The sequence below is a fragment of the Hylobates moloch genome, unplaced genomic scaffold, assembly GCF_009828535.3.
Source record: "Hylobates moloch isolate HMO894 unplaced genomic scaffold, HMol_V3 SCAFFOLD_13, whole genome shotgun sequence".
NCBI lineage: Eukaryota > Metazoa > Chordata > Mammalia > Primates > Hylobatidae > Hylobates > Hylobates moloch.
In genome coordinates, this window is record NW_026652288.1 from 88,462,962 (window position 1) to 88,484,583 (window position 21,622).

General features: G+C 36.6%; 1 protein-coding gene across 1 annotated transcript in view; it reads left to right on the forward strand.

Moving 5' to 3' along the window:
• LOC116481261 (calcium-activated potassium channel subunit beta-2) overlaps window positions 1–21,622 on the forward strand; it is a 303,532-nt gene that overhangs the window by 268,229 nt on the left and 13,681 nt on the right. The window contains exons 3-4 of the mRNA XM_032174030.2: window positions 15,780–15,950; window positions 18,371–18,566. Coding sequence (XP_032029921.1) covers window positions 15,780–15,950; window positions 18,371–18,566 — 367 coding nt within the window. The remainder of the gene's footprint in view (window positions 1–15,779; window positions 15,951–18,370; window positions 18,567–21,622) is intronic.

Genomic DNA, 21,622 nt, shown 5'->3' on the forward strand with positions numbered 1-21,622 from the left:
TCTCAAGGCTTAATCAAATTATTTTTCATTTGCTTTCAAGTTGAATCATCTTTCAGCAAGATATTTTCTGTAACACTATAAAATCTCATATGTCATTTCAAATTCTGTATTTGAAAGTGCAGAAAGACAGAGGTTTGGTCCTGCAACTTTCATGCCAGGACCAAATCCAAGAGTTTTGTTGCCCTACAGGAATATTGTAACTGTCAACAGCCAGCTGTCCTGAAATTCTGAAGGCTTTATTAGAGTAAGTGAAGTGTAATATATTTCTTTCACCTTCTATTTACTCTCAGCAAATAATTTAATACATTTTGCTACTTTTTATGAACAAAGGAATTAACATTTAAGAAGCAATTACTGTGTACTGCAGGTTTTAATTGTATTCTTTTAAGATAGAGATTATTATGCTGGCTTCACAGATGAGGAAACTGCGGCTTTTTAAATAACTGAGAGATTTTCAATAACTTCCAAAGGCCCAACAACTAGCCAGTGATGGAATCAGGATTTGAACCCAAGCTGATGCTCTCTCCCTGTACCCCAGTACCTGCCCAGGCTCTTGTCAAACTTGAAATATTTGGAGTGATAGTGAACAGCCAAGCCCACAAGGGGAAAAGTATGTTAAAATAGAGTTGGATATTGCATATCAAAGAAGACAATACATATGTGACTGACATATTGGTAATATTTGTGGAGTTTGAAAGGGGTGAACAATTAGCTTAGTATTCTGCATCAGTAAGATTCTATGAAACTGAAATTACTGTTTTAATTTTTTATTTTTAAAGTATGATTTCAGGACTATGGGATTTATAATAATTAAAATATTGACTATGAAGAAATCATTTATCAGCAAGCTTTATTTACGGGATGGGGATGCAAAAGCTTATTAAATAAGTCTGCATGGCCAAAAACTACAAGCAATAGAATCTGCCATTAAGCTGGTATCCTTAGTTTAATGTTGGAAGTTCATTTGTCTGTGCTTTTTTCTTGACCACATCTTCGTCTTTGCTGCTTAATTCACAAACTCTTGGAAGATACGACTCGTATTTTAAACTGACTTTGAGCAGTATCTGTGGCTCTGTTTAAGGTGCTCTTGGTGGCAGTAAACATGGTGATAATGAAGATGACGATGGCTGATAATTAATCTACATAATTAAGGTCCTCCAGTTAATTATTTGGAAATAAATTAACTAGACTGTCTGACAGCACTGCCTCAAATTGCTGGTAATTCAGTTTCTTCTTGTTCTGCAAACCTGGCCTCTGTGTGTGCTTGCTTTCTCCAGCTGTGTTCCCACAGCAATCCCAGAAGCCAGACCGTATAAAATCCTCAGCTGCTCTCCACACCTCCTCTTCCTGCGAACAGGGCCAAATGTGTCAGGACATTGGATTCCCCGGGATTCCTCAAATGGTAGACTACCAGGAAACCAGCTTAAGGGCAGGCAGAGCAACTTCAGTGGAAGGAAAAGTTCAATGAAAATTCTGAAACCAAATGTTTTCTTGCTCAGAAGAAATGGAAGTCAGTTTTACTTCTTTTTTTCCTTATTTGAATTCCAAGCCAGATCGTTTTCTGATCATCTTCTATATGCAAAACATAAGGTCCTATCTTCATCTTCCATTCTGCAACCCAGCAATATGGAGAAATGTTTTTTTCTTCTCTGAACAAACTTCTTTGTTAGTTGAACTATCTTTTTTTTTTTTTTTTTTTGGGGGGGGGGAGTCTCGCTCTGTCTCCCGGGCTGGAGTGCAGTGGCGCTATCTCGGCTCACTACACCCATTCTCTGCCTCGGCCTCGAAGGACTACAGGCCCACCATCACCCTGGCTAATTATTATTATTATTATTATTATTACCCAAAGTGCCGGGATTACAGGCGTGAGTCACCGCGCCTGGCCTGATCCCTAAATTTCAAGCAGCAAAAACCCCGAATAATTAATTTAGAAATTAAAGAAGAGAGAGGTTTTCAAGCTAAGGGCGTTACAGACTGTTTATCAAATATTCTTTAAATTGTTTTTATTAAATATTGAAGTGATACAAATGAATATTTATTACATACATTAATATACAAAGAATATTATAAACATCCAAGTACCAATCATTCAGCTTAGAAAACAAAACAATCAGAATTTTTGAAGCCCTTGAGGATGATTTCCTAATACTATTCTACTCCCCATCCCAGCCCCCAACCCAGAGATAATCAATATCCTGAATTTGGGGTATATCGTTCCCTGATTTTTTTTTCATGAGTTTATCGCATTTGGATCTTTAAACAATATATTGTTTCCATCTGAATGTTTGGAGACTTCATATAAATGGAATCATGCCATATTTGTTCTGTAACTTGCTTTTTTCACCGACCGTTATGTTGCTATGATTTACCAATGCTGGCGTGAGTCGCTGTAGTTCATTTTATCTGCTATGTAGTATCCTACTACATGAACATACTACCATTTATTCATCCAGTCTACTGCTGAGCGACATTTGCATTATTTCCAGTTCTTTTGTCATTGCCAACAATGCTGCTATTCTTGTACGTGTCTCTTTGTGCACATGTATGAACATTTCTTAAGATTTATACCTAACATGGGAATGGTTGGTTCAAAAGTATACACAGCTTTAATTTTACCAAGTAATGCCATGGTTTTCCAAAGAAGCCATACATGTGATTCCCATTGCTCAACAGCCTTGTTCAGAGTTTTCAGATTTCTAATTTTCATTAATCAAGAGGGTATTATTATTTTAATTTTCATTTCTCAGATTAGTAATGAGATTGAGTCTATTTCCTTAGTCCTTTTTTCTGAGTTGACTGTTTAAATATTTGGCCCAATTAGGTCAAATACTTGACTGTTTAAATAATTTGCAATTATTTCATTAGATTTATATTTAAGTAACATTTTGCAGCAATTATAATCATACCTCTTATCATTTTCTACTGGATTGTTTGTCTTCTACTTGACTTGTAGGAATTCTTTATAAAAGTCCATATTAATTATTTATCTGCTATATGTATGCAAATAGCTTTTCCCAGTTTGTGGTTTGGCTTTTCACTTTATCATGTCTTTTGATAAATATATTAATATGTTCTTAATTTTAATATATTCTAAATTAACAATTTTGGGAACATTTTGAAATCCCATCCTACTCCAGATTCAAATAGACATCCTCCTGCACAGTTTTCTAAATTTTATGTAGCATTATCTTTCACAATTAAGTATTTAATCATCTGGAACTGATACCCAATATCCAGTTTTTATATGGATAACCAATTGCCCCAGCATCATTTATTGGAGAGTTTTTCCTTTCCCCATTGATCTAAAAATCACTTGTCATATATTACATTTCCATATGTACATGGATATGTTTTTGAATCTCTATTCTCTTCTAGCAGCCAGTTTTGTCTACCTCAGACAAACACCACACATCAGTTTACAAATTTTAGCATTATGCCTGTAATACATCTTGATATTTGATAGGACCAGTCACCCATCTTGTTATTTTGTAGTCAGAAGTGTATTTACTATTCTTAGCCACTTGCACTTCCAAGTAAGTTTTAAAATCAGGTTGGCAAGTCACACCTATCGCACTTCCCAGAAAAAACTCTGGGGATTTTTATTAGAATTTTATAAAATTTATTAATTAATTTATAATAAATTTACATCTTTATGTCACCAAGTCTTTCTCTGAATGAATACAATTAACCTCTACATTGGTTTGTCTTCCCTATTATCTCCTAATAAAGTTTTGCATTTAAAAAAACTTGTACATCATTTATTAGATTTATTCCTAAGTACTATCTTTATATTGAAATGGCATTGAATTTATTGAATAACTGAATTGTTTTAAATATTGAGTCTCCACATCCCAGAATATAATTCCTTATTTATTCATGAATTATATATTTCATCCAGTATTGTTTTGCAATTATTTCATTAGATTTATATTTAAGCAACATTTTGTGGCAATTATAATCATACCTCTTATGTTATATATGTGTTTTTACTGCTGATGTATAGAAATACTACTGCTTTTGTAGTTACTGATTTTTTTCTATCAATCAACCTTGTAGAACTCAGTATGTTTTTAAATAGTTGCTGATAGATTCGTTTTGATTTCCCTATTTGTATTTTCCACAAATAATAATGTTTCTTTGTTTCCAATCTTTATGGTTTTTTCTCATGTGTTACACTCTTATTGGCAGGAACTTTTAGGATAATATTGTAGAGTAAATCAATTATGATTACTAATATATTTGGGCTGCCTTTTTCAAACTCAAGTTACTTTTTAACTCATCATTTGTTGGTATAATTTTAGTCTGTTTAATTCAGCCAAACTAATTAAGTCTTTAAAATTGTATTTTATTTTCTGCCATTTGGAAATTTGGATATTTCATTTATGTTTTTAGATAATTACATTTTCATATGTGTGCATGAATTGACCAATGTGAAGATAATTAATGCTTTCATTATCCTGCCAAAAAACAAAGAAACTTGAACGACCCTACTCTCATAACTTCACTACTTTGTTGTTGTTGTTGTTGTTGTTGTTGTTGTTGTTGTTGCTTTAATCTTAGACTCAAGGTACATGTGCAAGATTTGTTACACGGGCATACTGAGTAATACTGAAGTTTGGGCCTCTATTGAACCCATCATCCCAATAGTGAACCTAGTACCCAATAGGTAGTTTTTCAACTCTTTTTTCCCTCCCTCCCTGCCCACTTTTGGAGTCCCCAGTGTCTATTGTTTCCAGTTTTATGTCCACATGTACCCATTGTTCAGCTCCCATGTGTAAGTGAGAACATGCAGTATTTGGTTTTCAGTTTCTGCATTAATTCACTTAGGATAATAGCCTCCAGCTGCAAATGACATGGTTTCATTCTTTTTTATGGCTGTGCAATATTTGATGGTGTGTATGTACCACATTTGATGAACACTTAGGTTGATTCTATGACTTTACTATTATGAATAGTGCTTTGATAAACATATGAGTGCAGATATTTCTTGAGAGAATGATTTCTTTTCCTTTGGGTAGATACCCACTCCAGTAATGGTATCAATTATGGTTGCTGGGTCAAATGGTAGTTCCATTTTTAGTAATTTGAGAAATCTCCACACTGCTTTTCATAGAGGTTGAACTAAGTTACATTTCCACCAACAGTGCCTAAGTGTTCCCTTTTCCTCTCAGCCTCACCAACATCTGTTATTTTTGGCTTTTTAATAATAGCCACCCTGCATGGTCTCATTGTGGTCTTAATTTGCATTTCTCTAATGAGTAGTCATGTTGAGTATTTTTTCATGTTTATTGGCTTGCATATATGTGTCTTTTTTTGAGAAGTGTCTGTTCACGTCCTTTGTCCACTTTTCAATGGGTTATTTGTTTTCTTCTTGTTGATTTTTTTAACTTCCTGATAGATTCTGGATATTAGTCCTTTGTCAGATGCAGAGCTTGCAAATATTTTCTCCCATTCTGTAGGTAGTCTGTTTAGTCTGTTAATTATTTATTTTGCTGTGCAGACCTCTTTAGTTTAATTAAGTCCCATTTGTCAATTTTTGGTTTTGTTCCATTTACTTTTGAGTGCTCTCTTTTTTTTATAATGTTTAAATTACACTATTTTTGCTAATATATAAAAAGGCAATTGACTATTGCATATCACTTTGGTTTCAGCAACTATACTAGTTTTTGTTTGTTTTTTGTTTTGTTTTGTTTTTTGCAAAAGGGTCTTGCTCTGTCACACTGGCTGGAGTACAGTAGCACAATCATGATTCACTGCAGCCTTGAAATCCTGGGCTCAAACAATCCTCCCACCTTGGCCCCCCAAGCAGCTGAAACTACAGGCATGCACCACTAGGCCTGGCTAATTTTCTTTTTAGAGATGGTGCCTTGCTGTGGTCTTGAACTCCTGAGTTCAAGTGATCCTTCTCCCACTGCAGCCTCTCAAAATGTAGAGATTACAGGTGCAAGCCACCTCACCCAGCCTAAATTTTCCTATTAATAATTTATATATAGATTATTTTGTATTTTCTTCATAATTACATCATTGGTGAATAAGTTTTTATTTCTTCTTTACAGTAAATATACTATTCATTCATATGTTATACTGCTAGTAAATCAGTAAATCATGAATAAAACAGGTAATAATGGACATCTTTACTTTTGTTTCTGCCCATAAAATGGGTTCTGTCAACATTTCACCGTTAAATATCAAGTTTACTATAGGTATTTCTTCTATATCATTTATCGTATTAAGGATGTTCCTATCTATTTTTAATTTGATAGGAGTTTTTATCATGAAAGAATGTTAAATTTTGTCAAATATGTTTCTCTACATTTATTACATTATTATATGATTATAACCCTTTAATATATTATTTATGTAATAGATTACATTACTACTCAAATAATAACCCACATTATAAGTTCCTGGGATAACCACAGCTTGATCATGATATATTTTCATTTTTATATATTGCTGGTTTAACTTGTTTTTAAAATTTCACGTTTATGTTTGTGAAAGATACTGACCTATAATTTTTGTGTGTATTGTTCTGATTTGGTTTTAGTATCAAAGTTTACTAACTTCATTAATAGGTTGGGTAGCATTTCATCTTTTTCTATATTCTGGAATGATTTGTATACTATAAGTAGAGTTCAGCTATAAATCATCAGAGACTACTATTTCCATTATGGTGATATTTTTAACTGACGATTCAAATTTTTAATGATTTATAACTATTTGAGTTTTCTATTTATTTCTGAATCAGTTTCAGTAAGTTATATTCTTGAAAAAGTTTGCTGTATATTTCAGGAAGTTATGTACTTCAGAGTTTTCAAATGTCTCATTATATAGTTATTTTCAATATTTTCTTTCCAATCCATACCTTATCTGTAGTTACAGTTTTTAATTCCTGATACTTATTTGGCCCTTTTCTACTTTTTCCTTGATCAGTTTTTTCAGTTTTTCATTAGTCTTTTCAAAAGAAATTAACCTTTGAACTCATTAGTCCTTTAATATAGTTCATCTATTTCATTTATTTCTGCTCAAGTTTATTATTTCCTTCCTTATACTTTCTTTTAGTATATTCTGTTAATCTTTTCCTAACTTACTAATTTGGATGCCTAGTGCATTAATCTTCAGGCTTTCTTCTTATCTAATATAAGTATTTAAAACTGTATATTTCTATCCTTAGAAATATATAGTTTTGCTTTAGCTGCATCCCACTAGTTGCTCTATAGTGTTTTTCATATCATTTAATTCTGATTTTTGATTTTTGTTGGACTTTATTCTATGACCCATGAGTTCTTTGTACTATAGTTTTACTTTCTTCTGTAGATGTCATTCTAGTTATTTTTTGTTATTTATTTCTAGCATTATTGCATTAGAGCCAAATAATGTGGTCAATAAAAAGGTCAGTACTTCTCAAAGTCTCTCTAGGCTATAACACCCTCACTTATCTGGATGATTCACATAATTTTCTGTTTCTTTCTATATCTTGGATTAAAGCTTTTCATAAAATTTAATATGCTAATTGGTCCAACAAAAATAAATATGAATTAAAATATTAAGATATCATTGGGAGAGTGTGTTATCTAATAAGCTAAAGGCAGGACTAAAAAAAATAATTCCAACCTTTGCTTCCATAATTTTGTTCTCACTTTTAGTGTCTTACCCCATAAGACCTGGGTCACAGTGTTACAAGACTTCCTGGGAAGTCCCATGAATTAATGTTGGCAATAATAACATTAAGTTCATGGACAAAATCCTTCATGTTAATGACATATACATACATAAATGAAGTGTGACTGTCATTTCTCCCCAAACTCAAAAACACATTGCTCCTGATGAAATGTACACATTAAAAGACCAAAAAAAAATAATTAAACTAATCAAATTGTACCATAAAATATTTACCTACCACAGCTCAAGGAAAAATCTATAAAATCTGAAACTAATTGAAGATGAGGATATACGTAAAAGAAGTACATCTCAGAAATGGAGGCTGTGGTAGACAGAAGGCAGAACAATGGCTGTGTTCATCAATGCCATGCTTTCTCTGCCATATGAAATAACAGGTGTGTTCTGGTGAGGCAGAGATGTATAGCAGCTCTGCTCACTGAAGCTCTGAAGGCACTCAGCAATCCGTTGCCTCATAGGTTCACCTTCATAAGATCTAACAGAAGGGCATGTTTCCCTAAGTCTGGGAACTAGAGGGTTCAGTGCCTGGAGAGTTTGATTTTTTTCTGGAAAGAATACTAACTTTGTTAGTGGTAGAGTCCAATGGACACTGATGGGAAGACAGAAACTGGAGGTCTGTTCTAGCCACGGTTCCCTGATTTATTTAGTTTTAATAGACCATTCAGCCTCCCTATAACTGGCTATCTCACAACCTATGCATGTTGTAGCCAGTCTAGTCCAAATAAAAGGAACATATTTTGTGAGCCTAATAAATGCAAGAGACTGAACTTACAAAGATGTGGTCTGTCTTTAACTCTTGAACAGCTCAGTATTCACTGGGCCAGACAGGCACAAACATAAATATTCAGCACATGTAAGTTCCGGAAGAGCTCTCAGCCAAGTAATTTCAGATATATTTAATTCTTCATTTCTAATTCATGCTTTCTCTACTACTCTTCCCTGCATCCACCAGGTGCCCCATCACGTATCTGATAGTTTCAGGATTCTGCAGAATTCTCTTCTTTCCATGTTTTAGTGGCCACGCTGTCTTTTATTTCTCTGACTACCTAGAGAGTCTCATTAAAACCCATGGTGTTGCTAGTTCTAGACACAAATGATGCCCAGATCTAAATCTATTTGTTTGTTTGTTTGTTTGTTTGTTCTTAAGTTCTGGGGTACATGTGCAGGATGTGCAGGTTTGTTACATAGGTAAACATGTGCCATGATGGTTTGCTGCACCTATCAACCCAACGCCTAGGTATTAAGCCCAGCATGCATTAGCTGTTCTCCCTAATGCTCTTCCACTCCCACTCTCCCCCAACATGCCCCAGTAAGTGTTGTTCCCCTCCCTGTGTCCACGTGTTCTCATTGCTCAGCTCCCACTTATAAGTGAGAACATGCAGTGTTTGGTTTTCTGTTTCTGCATTAGTTTGCTGAGGATAACAGCTTCCAGCTTCATCTAAGTAAATCTAAATCTTAATCTCCTCCACCACTTCTCTTTTTTTAAACCCCTCTTTATCTAATACCTGAAACACTGGGAGAGTTTAAGAATCAGTCCCTTTGTCTCCATATGTAAGCATTTCTAAACAACCAACCACACTAACACGAGTGATCTTTCTAAAGCACGTATCTAATCATTGTACTTGCTTAATTCTTTTAATGCCTCCTCTAACTTCAAAAGACATATAAGATCCTTTTTCTCTGGTCCCTGCCTATCTAACCAGCTCACTGTCTGCCATTCCCCACCCACAATATCCTGGAATCCAACCACACTCTACTACCTCTATTCTCTCATATTCTGCTTGGATACTCTTCCCTTCTCAATCATTTGCTCATCCAAGACTTAATTTGGTCTGTCAAAGGACTCTTAATCATCACCATTTAAATCAAGTTATGGTCCCTAACTGGCAGGTTTCCTAAACCACCTTTGAGCTTGTAAATCGCAGCCCTGGGCCAATTTAATCCATAACATGTCTGTAGTTATGGTTTTTAATTCCTGACATTTATTTGGCCCTTTTCTGTTTTTTTCTTCTACCATCCATCCACTGAATGTTCATTTTAAGGAATGCCTGAAAAAGTAATGGCCAATGTGCCTGAAGCCAATTTGCCAAAGAATCCATTTGCCATCAGTCATTTTGATGAATTTATCGAATTTAGCTATATACCACAAAGTTTGTATGATCACTGTAACCCTACACAGTTCTACAATAAACCACACTAAACGGAATGAAAACATTTACGGGGGGGCCAGATTTAGGGCCTTCAGACTCGCTCCACTCTGTCTCTCATTCTCTGCAGCCATTGTCTCTCAATCTCTCCGCCCCTCTGTCTTTCCGTCTCTTGTCCCAGACACCCTCTGCCTCCACTCTCCCTTCCTCTCTGTCCCCTGTTCCCCCCACCCCCATCCCAGCCATGCCCTCCTGCTTCCTCTGCCCGCTAGTCTTCCCTCCTCTACCCTTGTGTGTCCCCCTCTCTAGGTCAGTGGGCCAGACTTCGTGTTTCACTGATTCTTCTTTTCAACTTAGCAGAGGGTCCTACTATTCTTACCATAACCTTTTTGGTATCAATGAGTACAAGAAACAAATTTTGGTTAAGTGATAAAGTTGATAAATCCATCAAAGTGGTCATAATGTGAAATTTGCCACAAGAATTTCAATAATTCTAAAATATTAGCAAAACAGCCAGTGACTCTAAAAACAATTTGAAAACTAGTAAAAATTGAAAGGCTCCCACATGAAATGCTAAATTTTTGTCATATTTGTTAGAAGGATATATTCACAAACATATTCAAGAAAGGCATATTTATAAATATATTCATAAGAATATATTTACAAAGAGACTAAGCCTCCTTAGAAAACTTAGCTTTTAAAAATATCAAACTGATCCTAAAATACCACTAAGATGAATATATCCATAAGAAAAATACACTTTATGATTGAACAGATTTTTAAAATATAGTCTTAAAATATTCATACAAAAATTTATTTATATTCATGTACTATATTTAAAACAATACTCCTTAAAATAAGTCTTTGTTAAATCTGTAAGTGTGGTAAAGTTGGCAAAATATTTATGTACTAAGCTGATCCTTCAGTAAACTGGCTTTTGGGGAATTAGCCATTGAGAAACTGATCCTTCAGCAAGTTGGCCCTTGGCATATCAGTTTGCTTCTCCTGTACACACCTATCTAATCAGTCTCATTGCCATACACTGCAATGACTGACATCTCACTCAGCTCCCTTGGGACTCTAAGTCTTATTTATTTGGTATCGCCAGAACTTAGCACATTGTGTTTCATCTGATGAAGACTTAGAAATGTTGACTAATGAAAAAACAAATTAATTCATAAATGGCCTCTATGCTGCCTTAACCTGAATACTTTTCTCCTTCTCCTTATAGGATGGATACCAAGGGAATCTGAATTTAAATGGGTGTGACAGCCAAGGAGGAAAAACTTTCTTTCACATTTTACTCTTTATACCCATATTTGTATATGCATAGCCTCATAAATAATTTGTTTATGAATTATGGGCTGAGCCCCAATATCAAACTCCAAGAAACTATATGAAAGGAGCTCAAAATAAAATTTTACTAGGTTGACTAATGCTTGGCATAAAATTGATTGAAGCCTTACTAAACAATTGAAAATATTTTGTTTACAAGATATTTATCACAAACACTTTTGTTATACTTGGATTTGCCCTGTAGATTTATTAATAACTTCTCTTCTCCAAAGGCTTTGAGCAGAATGTTCCCTATATATAGTTATTTGTTATTGTCGACATGTGGTTCACCATGAAGCCAAGACTATCTACTTATAAAGTCAAATTCCTGCTCTACACCCACTGTTGGGCAGCACACTTAGTCAAAACTGAATTTGTAGTCATACCCCAGACTCATTCTTCCTCCTGAGCTCTCTACATCAGTGAATTGTCCCTCATTCCATTATTCTTAGCACTGCCACCCCCACCCTCAATTCCTCCCAGTAGATTCATAAAGAATAGACAGAAAGAACCAAAGGGTGATAAGCTATCAGCCTTGTTAATATTAATGGTAACTCACACATTACAAGGCTTCCTAGTATGGAAGAGGATGCACAGGGCTGTGGCCCAAAATATGGCATCATGCTCCTTCCAACTAGCACTGAAGACAACATGGTGTAGAAGGGGCCAACTAACGCACTCTGTCCCAGGCTGGGAACACCCTCTTTCCCAACTGAGACTTACTACCTTTACTACCTGGACATGCAAAAAACCAAAGCACACTAGGCATGAACAAAAGCAAGTCCAAATGATAATTTTTTTTTACAAAAATTATGCCACACATAAGCAATGACCCAAAAAATAGAGGTGGCCCTCTGACTCTGGCCTATCTCACCATTGAGATTAGTCACTCCTCTGCCTATGCTTAGGACACTAAACTTGTGGGAAGAGAATCTATAAATATACAATCACTTTCTTCCTCTTTAGCAAGGTCAGCAGAAGTCACGTCTTTGGATCCTGGAAGAGTAGGGAAATACGGAAACAAGAATCTCACCTTACCACTCTCCACGATTTCTCCAGTCATCCACACCAAGTACTAGAGCATAAATCTAAACTACATCCTTTTCTTACTTCCTCATCATCCCCTGTATCCTATCAGCCACCAAATCCTGAGGTTCTGTCTTGTAGATATTTCTCCATGTATCATTTCTTCTTTATACATCCTACCTTGATCCTAGATCTAGCCCTCACTGTCCTTTGCCAACACTACAGTAACAATCCCCCCATTCCTCTCTCTGATTTAAGCCTTATCCTGTTTCTTAAACTCTGCACAGAAGCCAGAGTGATCATTTTGAAACTCAATCATGTCACCCTCTGACAGATTCCCATTCACTAGAGAATAAAGGCCAAGCTCTTTAGAATGACTTACAAAACCCTTCATGGCCTACCTACCTTTGCAAACTCATCTGTCTCTTTTTCCCTGTCCCATAGGCATCTCAATAATATTAAAACAGTTGTAGTTTCTGATATTCAGCATGCAATTGCAAGTCTCCATCCCTTTGCTCATGTGAGTCTTTCTGTCTAAAATACCCTTGACTCTTTGTCTCGTTTGGTTAACTCTGATTCAATCTTGAAGATTTTGTTTAAGGTGTTTCTCCTTCAGGAACCCTTCCCTAAATTCAACCCTGGCTCTCTGTCCTGCTCCCTTAGGCTGGGGTATCCTCCCCTCTTCTCTATTCCCATAATACTCTGTGAATTGCTCCATCATTAAATTTTTCACCCTATACTGATATTTACATACATGTCTGTTTTCCTTTTTGGCAGGGGCCATATCCCAAATAACTAGAGGTTACCAGCATTCAGGAGAAGTTTGTGAACCTAAACTGAACTCTTTGCTCCTCCAAATCATTTTTCATTTCTTTATTTTCCATTAATTCTATAATCATTTACTAATGAATTCCATGGGTATGGCCCACACCACTCACCCACTTTCACTTTGCTGGTTAGTATCCTGATTTCTCAGATATTTTTGGGCTGTATGAAAATCATTCACTTTTCCCCTCTCTATACATTCCAGAGCATATCAAAAACATTTGTTAACCACTTTCAAATTGTGATTTGTTTTTGAATTACACGTTTGAATCATTTTTATATGCTTCTTGTTCTGATGACACAACTGACTGATTACGCTTCTTCTCTTTTATGGGTATAGGCTGACATAAGTGATGCTATGTGACAGTCTAATACCCTGGAATTGTGAGATTATGCTCCCTCCTTGCTGTCTTCCATCTGCAGGAAATGCAGATCTCTATGGCAGCCATCAGAGTTAAATACATGTTGATAAATAATATAAGTGAACTAACAGCAGATTATTATTTTATGGCAGGTCTTCGAAGCTACTCAGACTCAGCCTGTCTCTTCTTGATTCAGAAAAGCTTTCAGCCCACACTGGCTTTAGCTGCTAACAGACACTGATTTTTTAAAATTTGAGTTCATAAAGGGTGAAGTTTTAAAATCTTTGATGTAAATCCTAGAATTTCCAAACAAAATCTCAAAAAAGAACGAAGAAACACAGAGGGTGGGTGGTTGCCAGTCTGTGGAAGTCAAAAGCTGGGCAGGCCAGCTAATCCAGGGGCATTGGGATTGGGAGCTGGGGAACAATGAAAGATATGGGCTCTCCAGGCCTCTGGTAATGACCATGAGCAGCCAAGAGCAAGTGAGAGCGGGAAGAAGCCAGGAAAGACAGGGCTGTGAAAAGATGATAAACAAAGGCCTGTACTTAGCTCTGACTCTCCTACTACAATGGGCTTACTTCTCAAGGAAAGAGTAAGATTTATATAAACCACCTCATAAAGAGAACTTTAAAATAATAATAAGAAGAAGCTAATCAGTTAATTTTGCACAACCAATACTTAGATTAATAAATACTCGGTCCTACAACCTCATGGAAATATATTAAGTACATACACACTCCATCACCTCTATAAGGAATCAAAATATTTAGCAACCAGCCCAGAATGGATCAGCCAATCAGAACAGACACTGGCCATAAACACCAGTCAGGCCACCCTGGAGCACAAAGCTAAAGATAAGCCCTGAATAAACACACAATTGCACAAACAACAGGCATATCTTCCCTCCCCCGCAAAGTTCCACTTTAGAGTCAACTCTGGTTCCTCTCCCAAGCAACAAGAGTGATTAGAGTAATTAGTGATAAACATTTGAATGAAAAATCTGAAGTTATTCTTGTGCATATTGGCTTTTTGCCTGAAGCTAAAAAAAAAATGACTTTAGAGTTTCTTTTTCCATTTTCAGCATTTTATTTGTCCTCCTTGCTGTTTCTAGGCTATAAAGGCCAGCGATTTTCCCATTTCCACTGCCCTGCAATCCAAAGCTCCCTCCTCAAAATAGACACTGAAAAATCATGAGCTGTATCTTGGTCGCAGGCCTTGCAGGAATTCCTCAGCATTGCCTTCCTGCTCAAGCTTCTCATCATCTCCCCAAGCATCCCAGCACTTCCGCATTTCTTTTTTACCTTCTCCTCCAGACCTGGTTTCAAATCCAATCCTCCATCCCTAAGCTTTATACACTACTCATTTTCTTGCCATTTTGTCCATTAGAAATTCTTTGGAGAATAGTAGCAATTTTAGGGTGTTCTGATGTCTGTGTCATTGAGCTGTAGCGCCCCACCCCATTTTTGAATGGGAACATTTATTACTAATCTCATGTCAGTCGTTCTCTTAAATGATTTGCTTGTATCATGTCACTTAGCCATTAAAATGCATTTAAACATAATTTTCACTTTGCAGGCGACTGGGGATCAGAAAGGCTAAGGCACTTGTTATTGATCACACAGCTAATAAGCAGTGAAATCAGTCGAACTCAGGAGAGAGTTGATTTCAATTTCTTGTTCTTTCTTATCCTACATTGCTGCTCTAAAGTAAAAAACAAAAATACTAATAAAACTGTCCAAAGTTATAGGGTCTGGACTCGATTTGAATGACACTTTTCTAACTCAATCGAAAGTTTTCACATATAAGAATAGCTGGGTCACCACTCTACATCTTCACACTGCTTATCAATCTCAAGCCAACAAAGCCCTAAGCAGCCCTCAGCTTGAGAAAAATGTTAACCAAAATAACTTCTGCCTATCACTACTGAAGAGAAATGAAAGATTAATTTGATATGTTCCTGGTATATCTTGCCATTTATTTGAATCAATGCTCCATTAGGTATTCCAAAATTATTTAAAAATCAATAATGATCAGCTTTGGGTTAAATGGTAAAGTCAACAAACCCAAAGCATTATATTAAGGGTTGAGGGGATTGGTTTCTTTCTTTAGAATTAGATAGAAGGAAAATTAATTTGCAGTTAGACATTGGCCCTAGAGTAAAGAAGGAGGGCTTATTTCTGCTCAGGACTGGTACACATACAGGCGTGCATGTGCTTGTGAGTGTGTGTGCGTGCATGTGTGCATGTGTGTGCTTCTGTGGGAGGTAGAGGACACACACTGAGGTCCAGCTGCACTGCAGCAGGTTTGGAGGGCCCTAGGGAGGCATGGGCAGAAACTGACCTGCTCTCTAGGGGCATGCTGATTAACTAAACTTAATGTAAGACCATATTGTTTTTAACCTCAGAAATATTTACCAGAAAATCAGGGACCATGACCTCCTGGACAAAAGGAAAACAGTCACAGCACTGAAGGCAGGAGAGGACCGAGCTATTCTCCTGGGACTGGCTATGATGGTGTGCTCCATCATGATGTACTTTCTGCTGGGAATCACACTCCTGCGCTCATACATGCAGAGGTAATACCACTGGGTGGGTGGGACCCAGCTGTTTGTCTCCTCCTCCATCCTCCCCCATCACTTAGGCAACCCTAAGGTCATCTTCCTCGCCTTCTTTCCTGATAAGAACTTTGAGAAGTTCCTGGTAAATAATACTTTTCAATAATGTTATCTAATAATAATGATACATATAGCTCTATGTATAATCTGGATATCAGGTGTCAAAGACTTCAACTTGTTTAATTATCACAATTACTCTATAAGGTAAGTATAAATATGCTCATTATAAAAACAGCAAAACTGAGGCTAAAGAGAGATATGATTTCCCCAGTGTCATACAGCTCTTGCTTGTGGCAGAGCTAAGATTGAAGCCCACATCTCGCTTATTCCAAAGTCCCTATTCCTGCCACTTCACACTTCTGTCCGTTTCCCACCCTCCTCCCTTTTCCACCCCAACCAACCCCTCCATCACCTTCCACGTGAGTGGTTCTCAACTGTATATGCCAACTTCCCCAGAAACTCTTAAAAATGCAAATACCCAGCCCCCATCATCGTCACCCCAGAAGGTCAGATTTAATTGGTCTGGAGTGGGACCCAGTCACCAGTATCTGTTAAAGCTCCCCAGGTTGTTCTAATGGGCCTTCTAGGCTGAGAAACACTGCTATGCATCAACTTTTAAAAATAACAGATTTTGAATATTTTCATTTCAATGTTTGCCATAGGTTTATTGAATGGATAGGGAGGCAAATAAATTGTGGGATAGCAAGTGTACTCCTGTCCTCAGTAAGCCATGTAGTAAATCCCACCAGCATCTCTAGCTAACTCTTGTCCATAAATTGGATACTCTAAACACAGGCGAGCCCAGCCTTGATGTATCAAATGGGGGAAAGTCTCACAGCAGTTCAGCTTAAAGAAACAAGACCTTTTCAAATGAAAAATTGAGGTTTCAATCCAAAAGAAAATGAAACCATTTTGTGGCATTTGTTTCTCCATCTAAATTAATACTTTCATTTTAGAAGCAAAATCTAGCTGAAATACAGTAATTTGCTGAAATTAAGGCATCATCTTTCACATTTGTGGCTGCTCTGCTCTGTTTCTCTGATGGCTTCAGCTGTGCTCATTTTCTATGAAAGTGCTGATGCCTCAGGCCCCAAGTGGTCGTTGATTCCAAAATGCTTTCAGATTTTCACATCTGGTTAGAACCTTCAGAGACTTTTTTCTCAGTATATAAGCAAAATTTGACCACCCATATTCCAGGAAAATACAATTTGCCACACCAAGGGAGGGGATCAGGTCTAGTATCCTGCTTCTGGAATAAAACTTCACACATGCAAAGGGGCAGGAAGCTGTGGATGCCTGTCCAACAAAAGGAAAGGGTATTAATCTGCAAAGAAAACATGTTTTCCCATTGCTATGGTGATCAGCTTATACCCAAAACCAAACCATCAATTGCTGGTGTGTTAATTCCTAATTACAAATGTTAATCTTGATCATAAAATTAAAGGTATTTTTAAATGACCAGTTGACCAATGGGCAGCTGGAATCCTTCCAGATGAGAGGTAACAGGGCACTCTTATTCATCCATTAGTCTGCATAAAAGGGTTTCTTTTCCATTGTGTTTGTGGGGAGACAGCAAAACACAATAGAATGAGCCTGGGCCTTAGAGAATTACAAGATTGGATCACAATTTCCACCACTTACTGCCTATATGTCCTTGCGTATGTCATGGGATTTCTCAGTTCACTCACTTTTAAAAAGAAATTACTACCCAACTTGCACAGCTGTTGAGAGAACAAAAGAAGGTAATATATGTAAATTACCAATTAGGGTGAAAGGAATGTGCAGTAAGTGATTGCTCATGATATAATGAAAGGGTTGAGTCATTTTTTTCCCTTATTAGAAAGATCTTAAGGCATTCTGTCACTGTCCTTCCATCTGTCAAGCTAGACCACACGACCCTCCACTCCTTTGCCATCTCCCCCCTCCTTCTCCCTCACATTTTCTGTGCCTACAAACTGGGCTGGGGAGGGAGTTGGGATGTAGAAAGTACAAAGTAAAACATACAGAGGTAGGGGCTGGAGCATGTCAAGAAGCTGCCTACAATGTAGAAATACAGGGTAAGGACAGGTGATGATTTTAAAGCATGCCTCATATTACCAGTGAGTGAAATAAGGGAAAAAAGAACTTAAGTCAAGCACTGGAGAACACCATATCCAATGGAAGTCATTGAAAACGTTCTTACGTGTCCAAGTTTGTCTATGTTATACGGTAGTTTGCTTAAAGCTGTTCTATTTGAAGGCCTAAACTTTACACAGATAGATCATATTAGAGATTTAGAAAAGATTTTGCAGCTTCAGGAGATGAGAAATAATTCCCTCAAACTATACCTTTCTCACTATTAGCTCTTGGGCCTGTGTTTACTCTCACCCCTTTCTCTGTAGCGTGTGGACCGAAGAGTCTCAATGCACCTTGCTGAATGCATCCATCACGGAAACATTTAATTGCTCCTTCAGCTGTGGTCCAGACTGCTGGAAACTTTCTCAGTACCCCTGCCTCCAGGTGTACGTTAACCTGACTTCTTCCGGGGAAAAGCTCCTCCTCTACCACACAGAAGAGACAATAAAAATCAATCAGAAGGTAGGAACTTGGCACACTGCATTTCAGTTACCCCGCAGAGCTTCACACCAGGCTCTTTGCCTCTGAAGTTCCCCTTTGCCAGCATTTCAAAGGAAAATACTTCCAGGAAGCAGAGCCTGCCTCTTCCATTCAGAGAACTTGCTATGTGACTCTTGCCTAGAAAATATTTATTTTCTGTGCAAGTGGTGGACAAATCATTCCTACATTTGTGGTAGTGCAGATTTAGCTTTCACTTCCATTTGAAAGGGTAAATATTAATACATCTTTACACAAATAGACTGAGTCTTTCAAAGCAAGTATGCAGCTTAGAGACGTACAAGACAAAACCATGTGTTTGTCCTGTACCTGGGAACCATCAGGTAAAGGTGTATTCTGTTTGTCCATGGTCAATGTCATTTAGTTCTGTGACCTCAGGGATATAACTTAACCTTTCTGATCCTCAGCTTCCTTTTCTCTAAAAAGTAACAAATGGCCACCTTGCAAGGTCCTTATAAAGATGAGACCTGAGCATGTACAATGTTGAGCAGAGCATGCTACTTTCAACCCATGGTCACTGTGTGTGTTTGTGTGTGTGTGTGTGTGTGTGTGTGTGTGTGTTCTTCACATATATTATATTCATAGAGGCTGAATTTTCCAGTCCACTAAGATATTCAAATCCACATGGTAGATATTCAATGAATGTGTATTTTATTAAAGCTTTACATAAAATTTACATTTATAAGGTCTAGGATGACCAGGAAGGTGTCAGCAGAACCAATTTGCCATTACAATTTTAAGTTAAATATATTGAGTTTTGGATTTGTGGTAACAATTCGATATGCAGAATAATCTCATATGCCAAGACAACTCGATGTCACTCTTGGCTCTTATTACCAGGATAAACCCTTCTGACCTCTAATCTTTCTTGTAAAAGCTTTTCTTTTCATTAAATTGTCAGCACTTAAATGATATAGTTATTGAAAAAAATGCAGTAGATTCAAGGTTCAATACTAGCACATAGAGAGTGAATAGGATTTGTTTCTGATATATTGACACAAAGTAAGGGAACCCACCTTGAACTTTTGTTACGATAACTTAAAAGAAGTCTTGCAAATATCTCTGAGGACTCAACATAATACATATTTCAGAGAATGTTGTTTGAAAATGCTGGCTCTGATTTTCTTTCATTTGTAGTAGCCACAAATAATACCAGTCCGAGCGCTGTACTGCAATATGTAAAGCCTAGCTCTCTCATAAAGTGTTTGTCTTTCAAGATCTTCCCTTAAGTCAGATTTCAAAATCAAAGCTGACCAGTAATGACAAATGCCTATAAAATTCTTAAACCTGAATAGGCATCAAAATGTGGGACATATTTTCATTTCCTCATTTTGACAATTTATCACTACAGCCCTGTGAATGCACTATTTAGGCTATAAACGGAGAAGGAGCTACCAATAAATGTCCCAGATATGTATTCAGAACTGGTACTTTATTTGCTCTCAGTATAATACTAGGTCATCATTTGGTTTATTGGCCCCACTATCTTGTTTTTTAAAGTAAATTGTAACATACAGAACTGTGCATGAAATGAAAAAGTACAGCTCAAGTATGACAAACAGATTCGTAACCACCGTGTAACCACCTTAAGGGTAAAGAAATACATTTTCTGTACCCCAAAAACACCCTACATGCCCCCTCTCAATAACTATAGGCTCTGCCTCCACCAAAGACAACTATCCTGACTGTTTATGGCAATTACTTTCTTTCTTTTCTTTGTACTTTTATCACCTAAGTATATATCCTTAAACATATATATTTTATTAGTAGTTTTGCCTCATTTTTAAACATTATATAACTGGAATCACATAGAATACTTTCCTTTCTGTCTGGTTTTCTTCACATAGCATTATGTTTGTTAGATTTATTCCATTTGGTTACAGTTCATTCATTTTCATTACTGTATCATATTCTGTTGCATGAGTATGTCTATTCATTCTACTGCTGATGGACATTTTGAATTTTCTATAGTTTGGGACTATTACAGGTAATTCTACCATGAATATTCTCATATTTATCTCTGGTACACAAGCACACACAGTTCCATCAGGTATAAACCTGGGAATGGAATATTTAAATCATAGAGTATACGTATCTTAAGTAGATAATGCCAAGTAGTTTTCCAAAATGTATATGCAAATATACATTCTCACCAACCCTATGGGTATGAGAGTTCTTACTGCTCCAAATCTTTGCCAACACTTGGTAACATCTGTAATTTTAATTTAGCTAATGTGGTGATATTTCCTCATGATTCTGATGGCTAATGTTATCAAGTGCCTTTTCGTTTATTTATTGGCCATTTTGGATATCCTTTTTGGGAAATGTCCATGCAAGTTGCTTGTCCATTTTTCTATGGAATTGTTTCTTCTTTATATTCAATATAGGAATCATTTAAATATGAACCTCTGTTGTTTATATGTGTTGTAAATATCTTCTCCCATTATGTGGCCTTTTCACTCTCTGAATATCTTTCAATGAAAGAAACTTCTAACATCAGTGTAACCAGATTTTGTCAATCTTTTTCTTTCTGTTCAGTGCTTTTGCTGTTCTGTTTAAGTCTTATGCCCACCCTAATATAATAAAGTCATTCTCCTAAATGACATTCTAGGTATATTATTGTCTTCCCTTTCATGTATACAGTAAAATCTGACCAGAATTAATTTTTACATAGGGATCAAGTTTCTTTTTCTTTGTTTGTTTCTTCATATGGACACCCACACGCTCCAATCCATTTTTGAAGAGATCACACTTTTTCTCATTGAATTATTTTTATAATCTCATTTCTTCCTCTATTTTATCAGAAGTTATCTATTCTGTCACTATTCTTTTTAAAGTCAAAAAATAACAGATGCTGGTGAGGTTGCAAAGAAAAACGAATGCCTATCCACTTTTGGTGGGAACGTAAACTGGTTCAGCCATTGTGTTCAGAGAACACAAAGCAGAACTATCATTCGTCCCAGCAATCCCAGTATTGGGTATATACCCTGAACAATACAAACTGTTCTGCCACAAAGACA